General features: G+C 45.0%; 1 protein-coding gene across 8 annotated transcripts in view; it reads left to right on the forward strand.

Annotated features, from left to right (window-relative positions):
* Nucleotides 1–13,955, forward strand: part of LOC311141910 (zinc finger RNA-binding protein-like) — a 93,315-nt gene that overhangs the window by 15,054 nt on the left and 64,306 nt on the right. For 2 of the 8 annotated variants that reach the window (XM_084177417.1, XM_084177419.1), the window contains exons 3-5: nt 11,774–12,065; nt 12,818–12,998; nt 13,491–13,820. In XM_084177417.1, the coding sequence (XP_084033543.1) occupies nt 11,774–12,065; nt 12,818–12,998; nt 13,491–13,820 (803 nt within the window). The remainder of the gene's footprint in view (nt 1–11,773; nt 12,066–12,817; nt 12,999–13,490; nt 13,821–13,955) is intronic. The other 6 variants (XM_084177420.1, XM_084177422.1, XM_084177418.1 and 3 more) reach the window with 3 other exon arrangements.

Genomic DNA, 13,955 nt, shown 5'->3' on the forward strand with positions numbered 1-13,955 from the left:
TGCCTGTGTTGGAATTCAACAGACACTGTATGTTTTTTAATCCATTTTGAATTCAGGCTGTTATACAACAATGTGGAATAAGTCAAGGGATATGAATACTTTCTGAAGGCTACAAATATCTGTGACGTGTAAAAAGCCATCCCCCGCCCCCACTTCGGCCTATCAGATCACGTCTCTCTGTTCCTACTCCCTGCAAGGACTACAGACCTATCACAGACTACAAAGACATCCAGCTGTGTGGTGCCCAAACGCCTCCCTCCCAGATGAGCTTAACACATTCTATACCCGCTTCGAAGCAGACTATGCCAAGCCATCCAGGAAGACTCGTTGCTCCGGACGACCAGGTACTTTCGCTCTCCAAAGCTGCCGTGAGAAACTCTCGCGATAATACTCACAAAGCCACCGGCCCAGATGGCATCCGGTTTCAAGGACACCATTAGAGTGCCCAAGGGAAAAACAAGGTGACATGCCCAAATGACTGTCACACTCCCCTCGGTCATCATGAAGTGCTTCGAGAGGCTGGTCATGGCCCACATCAAGGCCAGCATACCAGGCATACTGGACCCAATCCAATTTGCCTATCGCTCCAACAGATCCATGGAAGATGCCATTTGCTATTCACACTGCCGTAACACATCTGGACAAGAGGAACACTTCATGTGAGAATGCTGTTCATTGACTACAGTTCAGCATTCAACACTGTTGTTCCCTCCAAGCTCAGAGCCCTGGGTCTGGACACCACCCTCTGCAACTAGATTCAGGTCTTCCTGATGGGCAGACCACAGGCTGTGAGGATTGGGAACAACACCTACTCCACACTGACTCTTAAAACAGGGGCCCCCCAGGGGTGTGCCCTCTGCTGTACACCCACGACTGTGTGGCTTTGAGTAACAGCAACTCTTCCAAGTTTGCTGACGACACCACTTGTAGGCCTGATGATCAACGACGAGTCGGCCTATAGAAAGTAGGTAAGTGAGCTGGCATTGTGGTGCCAGGACAAAAACCTCTCCCTCAACGTCAGCAAGAGTTGATTTGTTAACTTCAGAAAGCCGAGGGAACATGCCCCCGACCCACATCAACGGGACTGCAGTAGAGTCCGCAGTTAAGTTTCTCTGCGTCCACATCACCGAGGACTTGACATGGACTAACACCACCACCACTCTGGTCAAGAGGGTGAAACTTTCTAAGGCGGCCACCCCGGCCCCTCTCCAAATATTACTGCTGACTGGTTACATCACGGTCTGGTACAGGAATTTCTCTGTCTACCACGTTGCCCTCCAGCGGGTGGTGAAGATGGCCCAGTACATCACTCGGACCGTGCTCCCACCCGTCCCAGGACATCTACTCGAAACAGTGCCTGACATGCTGACCACACCGGCCGCGTTGCGTGTTCGAGCGTTGCAAAAATAAATGTACACATGAAATTATTGAATAAACATGCATCCAAACTGCTCGCTCGTGTCAACGATAGAACTATGGAACTTGGTTCTATTTTAGACACTTGACGTGCTGCAAGTCTGTCATCTGCCATCTCCGAATTTGGCTTTTAGACTCATATACCCACGTGAGTGATTGAAAGATGGAGGTCCACACTTCAGTCCAGTTGGTTGCCAACGCCATATAAAATCCACAGAAGAAGACTGAACTAGAAGAGATTACTAGAAACGAACTAGGTTTCCCCTTTTTTTTAATCTGTGGATTAATTGTCAGAATAGGGAACACATGATTTTGTGTGACTCAAAGTGGGTTGATATTCTACGAAGATCCAGCAAAAAAGGACCTTGTACATTTCAGGTAAAATAACAACCCAATGTTTTATCTCCCAGGACAAATTAGCAAGCAAGCAACAGCAAGCTAGCTAGCTAAATGTCCACACATTTACATGTTGTGTTCATATTTTTTCTGTAGTTTGATGGTTGTAGCCATCAATTGTCCTATTAACGACTAAGGAACATGTCTGTCGGCCCTGGTTAAAGAAAATTGTGATAAATAAAGAAAGTATACCAGGTTAATTTAAGGATCAGAACATTGACAGCCGTGCCATATAGATTGCAAAATAGCTGAAGAGATTTTTGACGTACCGATTCCATGGCACTGATACGCAAAACGACGCCAGATTCAAAACGTATAATCTTTTTATTTAAATTATTATACAAAATTCTTGCAACCAATATTATGTTATTTATATGGGGGATACAACCTTCCCAGCTCTGCAGATTTTGCTGCGAAGAGACAATCATTAGATAATTTGTTTTGGTACTGTCCATATGTAGCTTGTTTTTGGTCACAGGTCCAGGAATGGATAGCACTACTGGGTGATCTGAAAAGTCATAGTCAATCGATCAATAATATAATAGTACTTTTAGCAAAAATGTTTATTTTCAATTTACAATCTGTAGAAACAATGAGAATAGAAAGGTTCAGAACTTTTGTGAAACGGCACAGATGAAAAATATATGGCAAAGAGAAATCGAATATGGATGGTGTTAAGAGATGGAAGGGAGGTATTGAATAGAGGTGTTAAGAGATGGAAGGGAGGTATTGAATAGAGGTGTTAAGAGATGGAAGGGAGGTATTGAATAGAGGTGTTAAGAGATGGAAGGGTTTGAACTAATAACTAATGTAAAACATACTGTGTCAGTAAAACGTACATAGGTTAACTTTTGTGAAAGAGCACAGTTTGAAAGATATGGCATATAGAAGCAAACCGGATGGACATCATGAAAATGATCGGAGAAGTTGAGGGTAGAGGAAGTTCAGGACTAAAAACAAACAAAATATAATTATTGTAGAATTTGACTGTGTCCATAAAATGTATATAGTATGTATGGGCTGGAAGTAGAGGCCTAAGCGTTGTTGTTCACTAGTTTACTCCAATTAGGGAAGGGGTGGCGGGGTTGGAAAGTAATAAAGGGGAATATATTTTTTTTAAAGGATATGTATGGATATGTATGTATGTATGTACTCTACCGTTCAAAAGTTTGGGGTCACTTAGAAATGTCATTGTTTTCGAAAGAAAAGCAATTTTTTTGTCCATTAAAATAACATCAAATTGATCAGAAATACAGTGTAGACATTGTTAATGTTGTACAAGCTCCCTCACGACGCCAGGACAGCGGAGACACTCACCACCTTCCGGAGACACTTGAAAACCCCACCTCTTTATGGAATACCTGGGATAGGATAAAGTAATCCTTCTACCCCCCCTTACCCCACCCCAAAGAAAGAAGAAAAAAAAAACATATTGTAAAGTGGTTATCCCACTGGCTATAAGGTGAATGCACCAATTTGTAAGTCGCTCTGGATAAGAGCGTCTGCTAAATGGGGTGGTGGGGTTAGAAAGTAATAAAGGGAAAAATGTGTGTGTGTGTGTGTGTGTATATGTATATGTATGTATATATATATATATATATATATATATATATATATATATATATATATATATATATATATATATATATATATATATATATATATATATATATATTTTTTTTTTTTTCAAGATATATGTACACTGTTCAAAAAAATAAAGGGAACACTAAAATAACACATCCTAGATCTGAATGAATTAAATAATCTTATTAAATACTTTTTTCTTTACATAGTTGAATGTGCTGACAACAATCACACAAAAATTATCAATGGAAATCAAATGTATCAACCCATGGAGGTCTGGATTTGGAGTCACCCTCAAAATTAAAGTGGAAAACCACACTACAGGCTGATCCAACTTTTATGTAATGTCCTTAAAACAAGTCAAAATGAGGCTCAGGTGTGTGTGTGTGTGTGTGTGTGGCCTCCACGTGCCTGTATGACCTCCCTACAACGCCTGGGCATGCTCCTGATGAGGTGGCGGATGGTCTCCTGAGGGATCTCCTCCCAGACCTGGACTAAAGCATCCGCCAACTCCTGGACAGTCTGTGGTGCAACGTGGCGTTGGTGGATGGAGCGAGACATGATGTCCCAGATGTGCTCAATTGGATTCAGGTCTGGGGAACGGGCGGGCCAGTCCATAGCATCAATGCCTTCCTCTTGCAGGAACTGCTGACACACTCCAGCCACATGAGGTCTAGCATTGTCTTGCATTAGGAGGAACCCAGGGCCAACCGCACCAGCATATGGTCTCACAAGGGGTCTGAGGATCTCATCTCGGTACCTAATGGCAGTCAGGCTACCTCTGGCGAGCACATGGAGGGCTGTGCGGCCCCCCAAAGAAATGCCACCCCACACCATGACTGACCCACCGCCAAACCGGTCATGCTGGAGGATGTTGCAGGCAGCAGAACGTTCTCCACGGCGTCTCCAGACTCTGTCACGTCTCACGTGCTCAGTGTGAACCTGCTTTCATCTGTGAAGAGCACAGGGCGCCAGTGGCGAATTTGCCAATCTTGGTGTTCTCTGGCAAATGCCAAACATCCTGCACGGTGTTGGGCTGTAAGCACAACCCCCACCTGTGGATGTCGGGCCCTCATACCACCCTCATGGAGTCTGTTTTTGACCGTTTGAGCAGACACATGCACATTTGTGGCCTGCTGGAGGTCATTTTGCAGGGCTCTGGCAGTGCTCCTCCTTGCACAAAGGCGGAGGTAGCAGTCCTGCTGCTGGGTTGTTGCCCTCCTACGGCCTCCTCCACGTCTCCTGATGTACTGGCCTGTCTCCTGGTAGCGCCTCCATGCTCTGGACACTACGCTGACAGACACAGCAAACCTTCTTGCCACAGCTCGCATTGATGTGCCATCCTGGATGAGCTGCACTACCTGAGCCACTTGTGTGGATTGTAGACTCCGTCTCATGCTACCACTAGAGTGAAAGCACCGCCAGCATTCAAAAGTGACCAAAACATCAGCCAGGAAGCATAGGAACTGAGAAGTGGTCTGTGGTCACCACCTGCAAAACCAGTCCTTTATTGGGGGTGTCTTGCTAATTGCCTATAATTTCCACCTGTTGTCTATTCCATTTGCACAACAGCATGTGAAATGTATTGTCAATCAGTGTTGCTTCCTAAGTGGACAGTTTGATTTCACAGAAGTGTGATTAACTTGGAGTTACATTGTGTTGTTTAAGTGTTCCCTTTATTTTTTTGAGCAGTGTGTATATACAGTACCAGTCAAAAGTTTGGACACCTACTCATTCCATGGTTTTTCTTTATTTGTACTATTTTCTACATTGTAGAATAATAGTGAAGACATAAACTATGAAATAATACATATGGACTCATGTAGTAACCCAAAAAGTGTTAAACAAATCAAAATATTTTATATTTGAAATTCTTCAAATAGCCACCCTTTGCCTTGATGACAGCGTTGCACCCATCTGGTTTGCGCTTAGTGGGACCATAACGAGGTGTAGGTGAACAGATGATCTCTGCATGTGTAGTTCCCACCGTAAAGCATGGAGGAGGAGGTGTTATGGTGTGGGGGTGCTTTGCTGGTGAGGCTGTCTGTGATTTATTTAGAATTCAAGGCACACTTAACCAGCATGGCTAACACAGCCTTCTGCAGCGATACGCCATCACATCTGGTTTGGGCTTAGTGGGACTATCATTTGTTTTTCAACAGGACAATGACCCAACACACCTTCAGGCTGTGTAAGGGCTATTTGACCAAGAAGGAGAGTGATGGAGTGCTGGATCAGATGACCTGGCCTCCACAATCACCCGACCTCAACCCAATTTGAGATGGTTTGGGATGAGTCAGACCGCAGAGTGAAGGAAAAGCAGCCAACAAGTGCTCAGCATATGTGGGAACTCCTTCAAGACTGTTGGAAAAGCATTCCAGGTGAAGCTGGTTGAGAGAGTGCAAAGCTGTCATCAAGGCAAAGGGTGGCTACTTTGCAGAATCTAAAATATATTTTGATTTGTTTAACATCTTTTTGTTTACTACATGATTCCATATGTGTTATTTCATAGTTTTGATGTCTTCACTATTATTCTACAATGGAGTGTTTCCCAAAGTTGATCGGTTTATTGATCCCCTCGCCACTCTCTGGAAGTCACCCTCAGAGTTTCGTCAGCAACACGTGACAATGGAGGGCCCTCCAAGCGAGTTGGTAGGGGCGAGGGGGTGGTTTGGGATTCACTGTTTAATTGGCGCATTTCTAACTAGGAACTAGTTCTGTACGATGTCGAGTGGTGGGGTCGATAAACTATTATTGAAAATGAAATACAGAAATATTTACATACGTTTTTGACAGCGATTACAGCTGAGTCTTTCTGGGTAAGTCTCTCGTAAGCGCTTTGCACACCTGAATTGTGCAACATTTTGCCAATTTTTTTTCTTTTTAAAATACTTCAAGCTCTGTCAAGTTGGTTGTTGATTATTGCTAGACAGCCATTTTCAAGTCTTGCCATAGATTTTCAAGTAGATTTAAGTCAAAGCTGTACCTCCGCCACTCAGGAACATTCACTGTCTTACATTTTTTACATTTACATTTTAGTCATTTAGCAGACGCTCTTATCCAGAGCGACTTAGTTAGTGAATACATATATTTTTTTATTTTTTTTATACTGGCCCCCCGTGGAAATCGAACCCACAACCCTGGCGTTGCAAACGCCATGCTCTATCAACCGAGCTACATCCCTGCCGGCCATTCCCTCCCCTACCCTGGACGACGCTGGGCCAATTGTGCGCCGCCCATGAGTCTCCCGGTCGCGGCCGGCTGCGACAGAGCCTGGATTCGAACCAGGATCTCTAGTGGCACAGTTAGCACTGCGATGCAGTGCCTTAGACCACTGCGCCACTCAGGAGTCTTCTTGGTAAGCAACCCCAGTGTAGATTTGGCCTTGCGTTTTAGGTTATTGTCCTGCTGAAATGTGAATTCCTCTCCCAGTGTCTGGTGGAAAGCAGACTGAACCAGGTTTTCCTCTAGGATTTTGCCTGTGCTTAGCTCCATTCCGTTTGTTTTTTTTATCCTGAAGAACTCCCCAGAATTACAAGCATGCATACCCATAACATGATGCAGCCACCACTATGCTTGAAAATATGGATATGAAAATGTGGTACTCCGTAATGTATTGAATTTGTATTCCGGACAAAGTTATTTGCTTTGCCATGTTTTTGCAATATTACTTAAGTGCCTTGTTGCAAACAGGATGCACGTTTTGGAATATTTTGTATTCTGTACAGGCTTCCTTTTCATTCTGTCCATTAGGTTAGTATTGTGGAGTAACTACAATGTTGTTGATCCATCCTCAGTTTTCTCCTATCACAGCCATTAAACTCTAATAGTTTAAAGTCACCATTGGCCTCATGGTGAAATCCCTGAGCGGTTTCCTTCCTCTCCGGCAACTGAGTTAGGAAGAAAGCCTGTATCTTTTGTAGTAAGTGGGTGTATTGATACACCAACCAAAGTGTAATTAATAACTTCAACATGCTCAAAGGGATATTCAATGTCTGTTTTTTTGTTTGTTTTTTTCACCTACCAATAGGTGCCATTTTGCAAAGCATTGGAAAACCTCTTTGTGGTTGAATCTGTGTTTGAAATTCACTGCTCGACTGAGGGATCTTATAATTATCTGTGTGTGTGGTATAGTGAAAAAGTAGTCATTCAAAAATCATGTTAAACACTATTCCCCACAGTGAGTCCATGCAACTTATGTGACTTGTTAAGCACATTTGTACTCCTGGACTGATTTAGGCTTGCCATAACAAAGGGGTTAGATACTTTTTGACTTAAGACATTTCAGCTTTGAATTTTTACTTAATTTGTGAACATTTTGAGAAGCATAATTCCACTTTGACAGTATGGGGTTGTGTGGGCGTGGGCAGGCCAGTAACAAAAAATCTACATTTCATCCATTTGAAATTCGGCTGTAACACAACAAACTTAGCAAATAGTCAAGGGGTGTGAATACTTTCTGAAGGCACTGTATGTTGACATATTTACGCCGACATCACCCCAGTGTACCAGAGCAAGACTGAAGCACAAAGAAACAACACATTGTCTCCTCTTTGCATCCAAGCAGCCCTTGGCAGCTGATTCTGACTGGGCCAAATACATTTACAAGAGCGATAGGTATGCTATGTTTTTTTTTTTTTTTTACGGTCTTTGGTTAGCCGCAGATATGTGCCCATTCTAGGGGTTTCAGCACCTTGTTAAAGTGTTAGAGCCATGTTTCGAACTTCCCTCTTGCACACATTTTCAGCCAATTGGTACTACCCGCTCTATATAAGCAAGCAAAGCCGAAGTTTTCAATTAATTGGGCAATGCACCCACGCTTACCGAACAGTGACAGCCCATCACATTACCCCCTGTGTGGGAGATGTACCGCGCTACAGACACGCCCCCTTTATGACAGTCACAAGTGTTCATCTGGCACTGAAGGAGGCAGTGTCATGGTGCGTTCGTAACCAAGTGGGAAATGTACCACGTACGACAGAAAAATCCACTTGAACGGCCCTCCAACTGGTAATTACTAGTTCATCCTGATCTCCCACTTCTCCTACATGGTGACTTCTGACTTCACCTGCTAAGGAAATGGCGTCTATAACATAATTTTCGGCAGTTAAATGCAACAACAAAACAGTCTTTTATAAAAAGGAATCTATTAATGTGTTTTTTTAACTCTATCATTTGTTTACAAGCATGATACTGTACTTTTAGTTTGTTTGACGCAGCTTGTTGGCCATTTAGTCGATCAGCGTTTCTCAACGAGTTCAAAGCACATCCGTATTGCTACATTCCCACATGGTACGAACTAGGCTTGGGTGGTGTCTCCTGAGTGGTGCAGTGGTTTAAGGCACTGCATCGCAGTGCTAGCTGTGCCACTAGAGATCCTGGTTCGAATCCAGGCTCTGTCGCAGCCGGCCGCGACCGGGAGACCCATGGGGCGGCGCGCAATTGGCCCAGCGTCGTCCAGGGTAGGGGAGGGAATGGCCGGCAGGGATGTAGCTCAGTTGATAGAGCATGGCGTTTGCAACGCCAGGGTTGTGGGTTCGATTCCCACAGGGGGTATGAAAAAAATAATAATGTAAGTCGCTCTGGATAAGAGCGTCTGCTAAATGACGTAAAATCTAAATACCGTATACTATATATACCAGGGTATTTGAAAAATACCGCCACTACCATTTGAAACTTTCTTATGTTTTTTTGTTGTTTTTTTACATTTTAATATTTGTAACTACAGTGAGGGGGAAAAAAGTATTTGATCCCCCTGCTGATTTTGTACGTTTGCCCAATGACAAAATAAATAATCAGTCTATAATTTTAATGGTAGGTTTATTTGAACAGTGAGAGACAGAATAACAACAAAAGAATCCAGAAAAACGCATGTCAAAAATGTTATAAATTGATTTGCATTTTAATGAGGGAAATAAGTATTTGACCCCCTCTCAATCAGAAAGATTTGTCTTTTTATACAGGTAACGAGCTGAGATTAGGAGCACACTCTTAAAGGGAGTGCTCCTAATCTCAGTGTGTTGCCTGTATAAAAGACACCTGTCCACAGAAGCAATCAATCAATCAGATTTCAAACTCTCCACCATGGCCAAGACCAAAGAGCTATCCAAGGATGTCAGGGACAAGATTGTAGACCTACACAAGGCTGGAATGGGCTACAAGACCATCGCCAAGCAGCTTGGTGAGAAGGTGACAACAGTTGGTGCGATTATTCTCAAATGGAAGAAACACAAAAGAACTGTCAATCTCCCTCGGCCTGGGGCTCCATGCAAGATCTCACCTCGTGGAGTTGCAATGATCATGAGAACGGTGAGGAATCAGCCCAGAACTACACAGGAGGATCTTGTCAATGATCTCAAGGCAGCTGGGACCATAGTCACCAAGAAAACAATTGGTAACACACTACGCCGTGAAGGACTGAAATCCTGCAGCGCCCGCAAGGTCCCCCTGCTCAAGAAAGCACATATATACATGCCCGTCTGAAGTTTGCCAATGAACATCTGAATGATTCAGAGGAGAACTGGGTGAAAGTGTTGTGGTCAGATGAGACCAAAATGGAGCTCTTTGGCATAAACTCAACTCGCCGTGTTTGGAGGAGGAGGAATGCTGCCTATGACCCCAAGAACACCATCCCCGCTGTCAAACATGGAGGTGGAAACATTATGCTTTGGTGGTGTTTTTCTGCTAAGGGGACAGGACAACTTCACCGCATCAAAGGGATGATGGACGGGGCCATGTATCGTCAAATCTTGGGTGAGAACCTCCTTCCCTCAGCCAGGGCATTGAAAATGGGTCGTGGATGGGTATTCCAGCATGACAATGACCCAAAACACATGGCCAAGGCAACAAAGGAGTGGCTCAAGAAGAAGCACATTAAGGTCCTGGAGTGGCCTAGCCAGTCTCCAGACCTTAATCCCATAGAAAATCTGTGGAGGGAGCTGAAGGTTCGAGTTGCCAAACGTCAGCCTCGAAACCTTAATGACTTGGAGAAGATCTGCAAAGAGGAGTGGGACAAAATCCCTCCTGAGATGTGTGCAAACCTGGTGGCCAACTACAAGAAACGTCTGACCTCTGTGATTGCCAACAAGGGTTTTGCCACCAAGTACTAAGTCATGTTTTGCAGAGGGGTCAAATACTTACTTCCCTCATTTAAAATGCAAATCAATTTATAACATTTTTGACATGCGCCTTTCTGGATTATTTTGTTGTTATTCTGTCTCTCACTGTTCAAATAAACCTACCATTAAAATTATAGACTGATCATGTCTTTGTCAGTGGGCAAACGTACAAAATCAGCAGGGGATCAAATACTTTTTTCCCTCACTGTACTTTTTAAGTAATTTACCTGCGGTCAATTTGTGCAATATGTTAAGAGATAAAGAAGATTACGTTCTTCATTTCACCTGCCACATGCTTTTTCATTATGACGCTTACCAGTAGTCCCCAGTCAGGTGGTGTTTGTTTTAAAAGCACACAACGCCGAGAGACCTCACAGCATGCGCCAGGTGATCTAATTACAATATGGAAATCACAACTTTAATAATTGCCAGCTGGATAAGTCTAAAATGTGATTAATGCACTGCAGTTGTGCATTTGGTTTGCTAATTTAGTAGCTAGTTTGCTAAGTGGTTAGCTTATTCCCAAATCAAGCATTCGCTTGGTAACTGGCTGAATCCCCTCCTGGATCAGGAGCCTTGCTGGCTATTATAAAAATAATAATTGTGAGTAGCATTTTTGAGTTACTTGTATAGTTTTAGGTCAGACACTGTAAAATGTTGAGTAGCATTGCGCTCATTAGCATTCTCCATGGGATTTTACATGCGCTTGTTAGCATTGCTAACCTTCGGATTACAGAGTATCAGTGGGGTTTGAAAACCGCCCCTGTTGTGTTCAGTGCCGGTATTACCGACTATCCCGGAATGGCACCATGCATACAGCCTCAGTACTGACTTTCTCTCTCTCAGCAGCCACCTGGTCCCTCTGTCCCTCTGTCCCTCTGTCCCTCTGTCTCCCCAGTCAGCAGCCACCTGGTCCCTCTGTCCCTCTGTCCCTCTGTCTCTCCAGTCAGCAGCCACCTGGTCCCTCTGTCCCTCTGTCCCTCTGTCTCTCCAGTCAGCAGCCACCTGGTCCCTCTGTCCCTCTGTCCCTCTGTCCCTCTGTCCCTCTGTCCCTCTGTCTCTCCAGTCAGCAGCCACCTGGTCCCTCTGTCCCTCTGTCCCTCTGTCTCCCCAGTCAGCAGCCACCTTGTCCCTCTGTCCCTCTGTCTCTCCAGTCAGCAGCCACCTTGTCCCTCTGTCCCTCTGTCCCTCTGTCCCTCTGTCTCTCCAGTCAGCAGTCACACCAGACCTAATCTCTCTCTCTCTCTCTCCTTCTCCAGTCAGCAGGCGGGCCCGGTGGCCTACTCCCAGCCTACCACTGTGGCCAGCTACACGGTACACCAGGCACCGATGGCGGCCCACACTGTGGCAGCAGCCTACGCTCCCACCGGCGCCACAGTTGCCGTAGCCAGGCCCGCCCCCGTCGCCGTGGCAGCAGCAGCCACCGCCGCAGCCTACGGAGGGTACCAGCCGGCGCACGCCACCGCCGACTACGGCTACGCACAACGCCAGCCGGACGTCCCCCCGCCGCCCCCCCCGGTCACCTCCCAGAACTACCAGGTGGGTTACCAGGTAACTTAACGTCCCACCTCAATGTTATATTCAACATGTTAAGAGTTTTGGAGTGTTCATTTCATCTTTTAAAGCGTTCTGAAACTCGGGCTGGGGAGTGTTCTGAGTCAGTTTTAGCACTAGTTCAGAAGGGTTTGCAAAACAGCATTGGGGGAGATGAATTTGAAGCTGCAGGATTTGTTTTCGAGAACGTCCCCCCCCCCCCCAAGAATCCTCAAGATGATTGAATCAAGGTGATGGACCTCCAGATCTGCTTGATCCTCCTCGTTCTGTGAAAGTCTCTGTCCATCTGGAGCCCAGATGCTGTTTGGTTTTTATCACAAAACAGCTTGAATGACGGAGAGCACTACTTTAGTTTAAACAGAAGTTTGTCATTGTCTTAACCCCAGATAAGTCCTCTGTCTGCAGTGTTCACCATTCTGCTGGCGGACCGTCATTTTTCAGTACTATTCAGCGTACGCTGTGATGACCAGACTAAAATATGTATTTCATTAAGCAAATTGGCTTTTAAATTGGTGTCTGCTGTTCAACATAAGTCCCTTATTGCACCCATTACGTGTAGCTGAAGTCTACACCCCCTAGTCTGAAGCGTTCTCCCAGTGTGCACCTGCCCATTCCACATCATGGATTTAACAAAGTGATAGAATCAGGATGCTGAAACTGAAACGCTGCTTCTTCTTCTTCTTTTTTTTTATCACCTCCGTGTTTCGTTTTTCCCCTGACTCCACTGTGCCTCTGTTTTGTTTTTGCAGGACTCCTACTCCTACGTGCGGGCCACGGCGCCGGCGGTAACCTACGACCCTAAGCAGTACTACCAGCAACCCGTAGCTAGCGCTGCGGTAGCCGTACTGCCCCAACCCACGGCCGAGTCGTACTACCAGACCGCTTCCCTTAACACATCCTGGGACACCACGTGGAAGAAAACCCTACCAGGTGAAGGCGGTCAGATATTTACTAGATCAATGAAATATGTTTTTTTGTAAAGCCCTTTTATTTTATTTTATTTTTTACATCAGCAGTTGTCACACTGCTTTACAAATACCCAGCCTAAAACCCCCAGAGCGAAAGCAATGCACAACTACACTCCTATTATTTGTGTGATTTATTTTGTTGTTGTTGCACATTCAATGAATAAATGTTGACGGTAGTACTATAATGAATCATTTATCCGTAGGTCACTTGGAAGGAGACGTTTTATTTCAATAACATTCTACTGTATTGTATCCCGTGTATATATCCAGTATTGTAGTATTCTACTGTACTGAAGAGGTGAACTCTTGACTCGCTCTCTCCTCCTGCAGCCCCTAAAACAGGCTACACGGCTTTTTGACCAGTTTCCTCCCGTTTGTAAGAGAGATGTACACTAAGAATAACCAGATTTATTTATATATTTTTAATGAATGTCTCTGCCTCCCCCCCCCTCAGCCCCTAAAACCGGTTACAGCCAGACCAGTCTGACACCCTACACCCAACAGTCTCGTCAGGTGACGGCCATCAAGCCTGCCACGCCCTCCCCCGCCACCTCCACTTTCTCCATTTACCCAGTCTCCACCGTTCAGCCTGTAGCCGCCGTTGCCTCAGTCGTCCCCTCCTACTCTCAGAGCCCCACGTACAGCACCAACGCAGTCACGTACTCTGGTAAGCACGACATGCAAGCTGTGACCAGTATGCATTACCTGCCAACCACCTACAGCACCAACGCAGTCACGTACTCTCAGAGCCCCACGTACAGCACCAACCCAGTCGCCTACTCTGGTAAGCATTCGAATGCACCTAGGCTTGCGATATTCTGTAACTTTCCCAATAAAATTCCCACCCAGGTTTTTCCTAGATATTTTGGTTTCTGCAGGAATAAGCTCCCAAACTGGGAATCGTCCAGCTCCAACCAAG

This window comes from Coregonus lavaretus (genome assembly GCF_964263955.1).
Source record: "Coregonus lavaretus genome assembly, chromosome: 14".
NCBI classification, from domain to species: Eukaryota; Metazoa; Chordata; class Actinopteri; order Salmoniformes; family Salmonidae; genus Coregonus; species Coregonus lavaretus.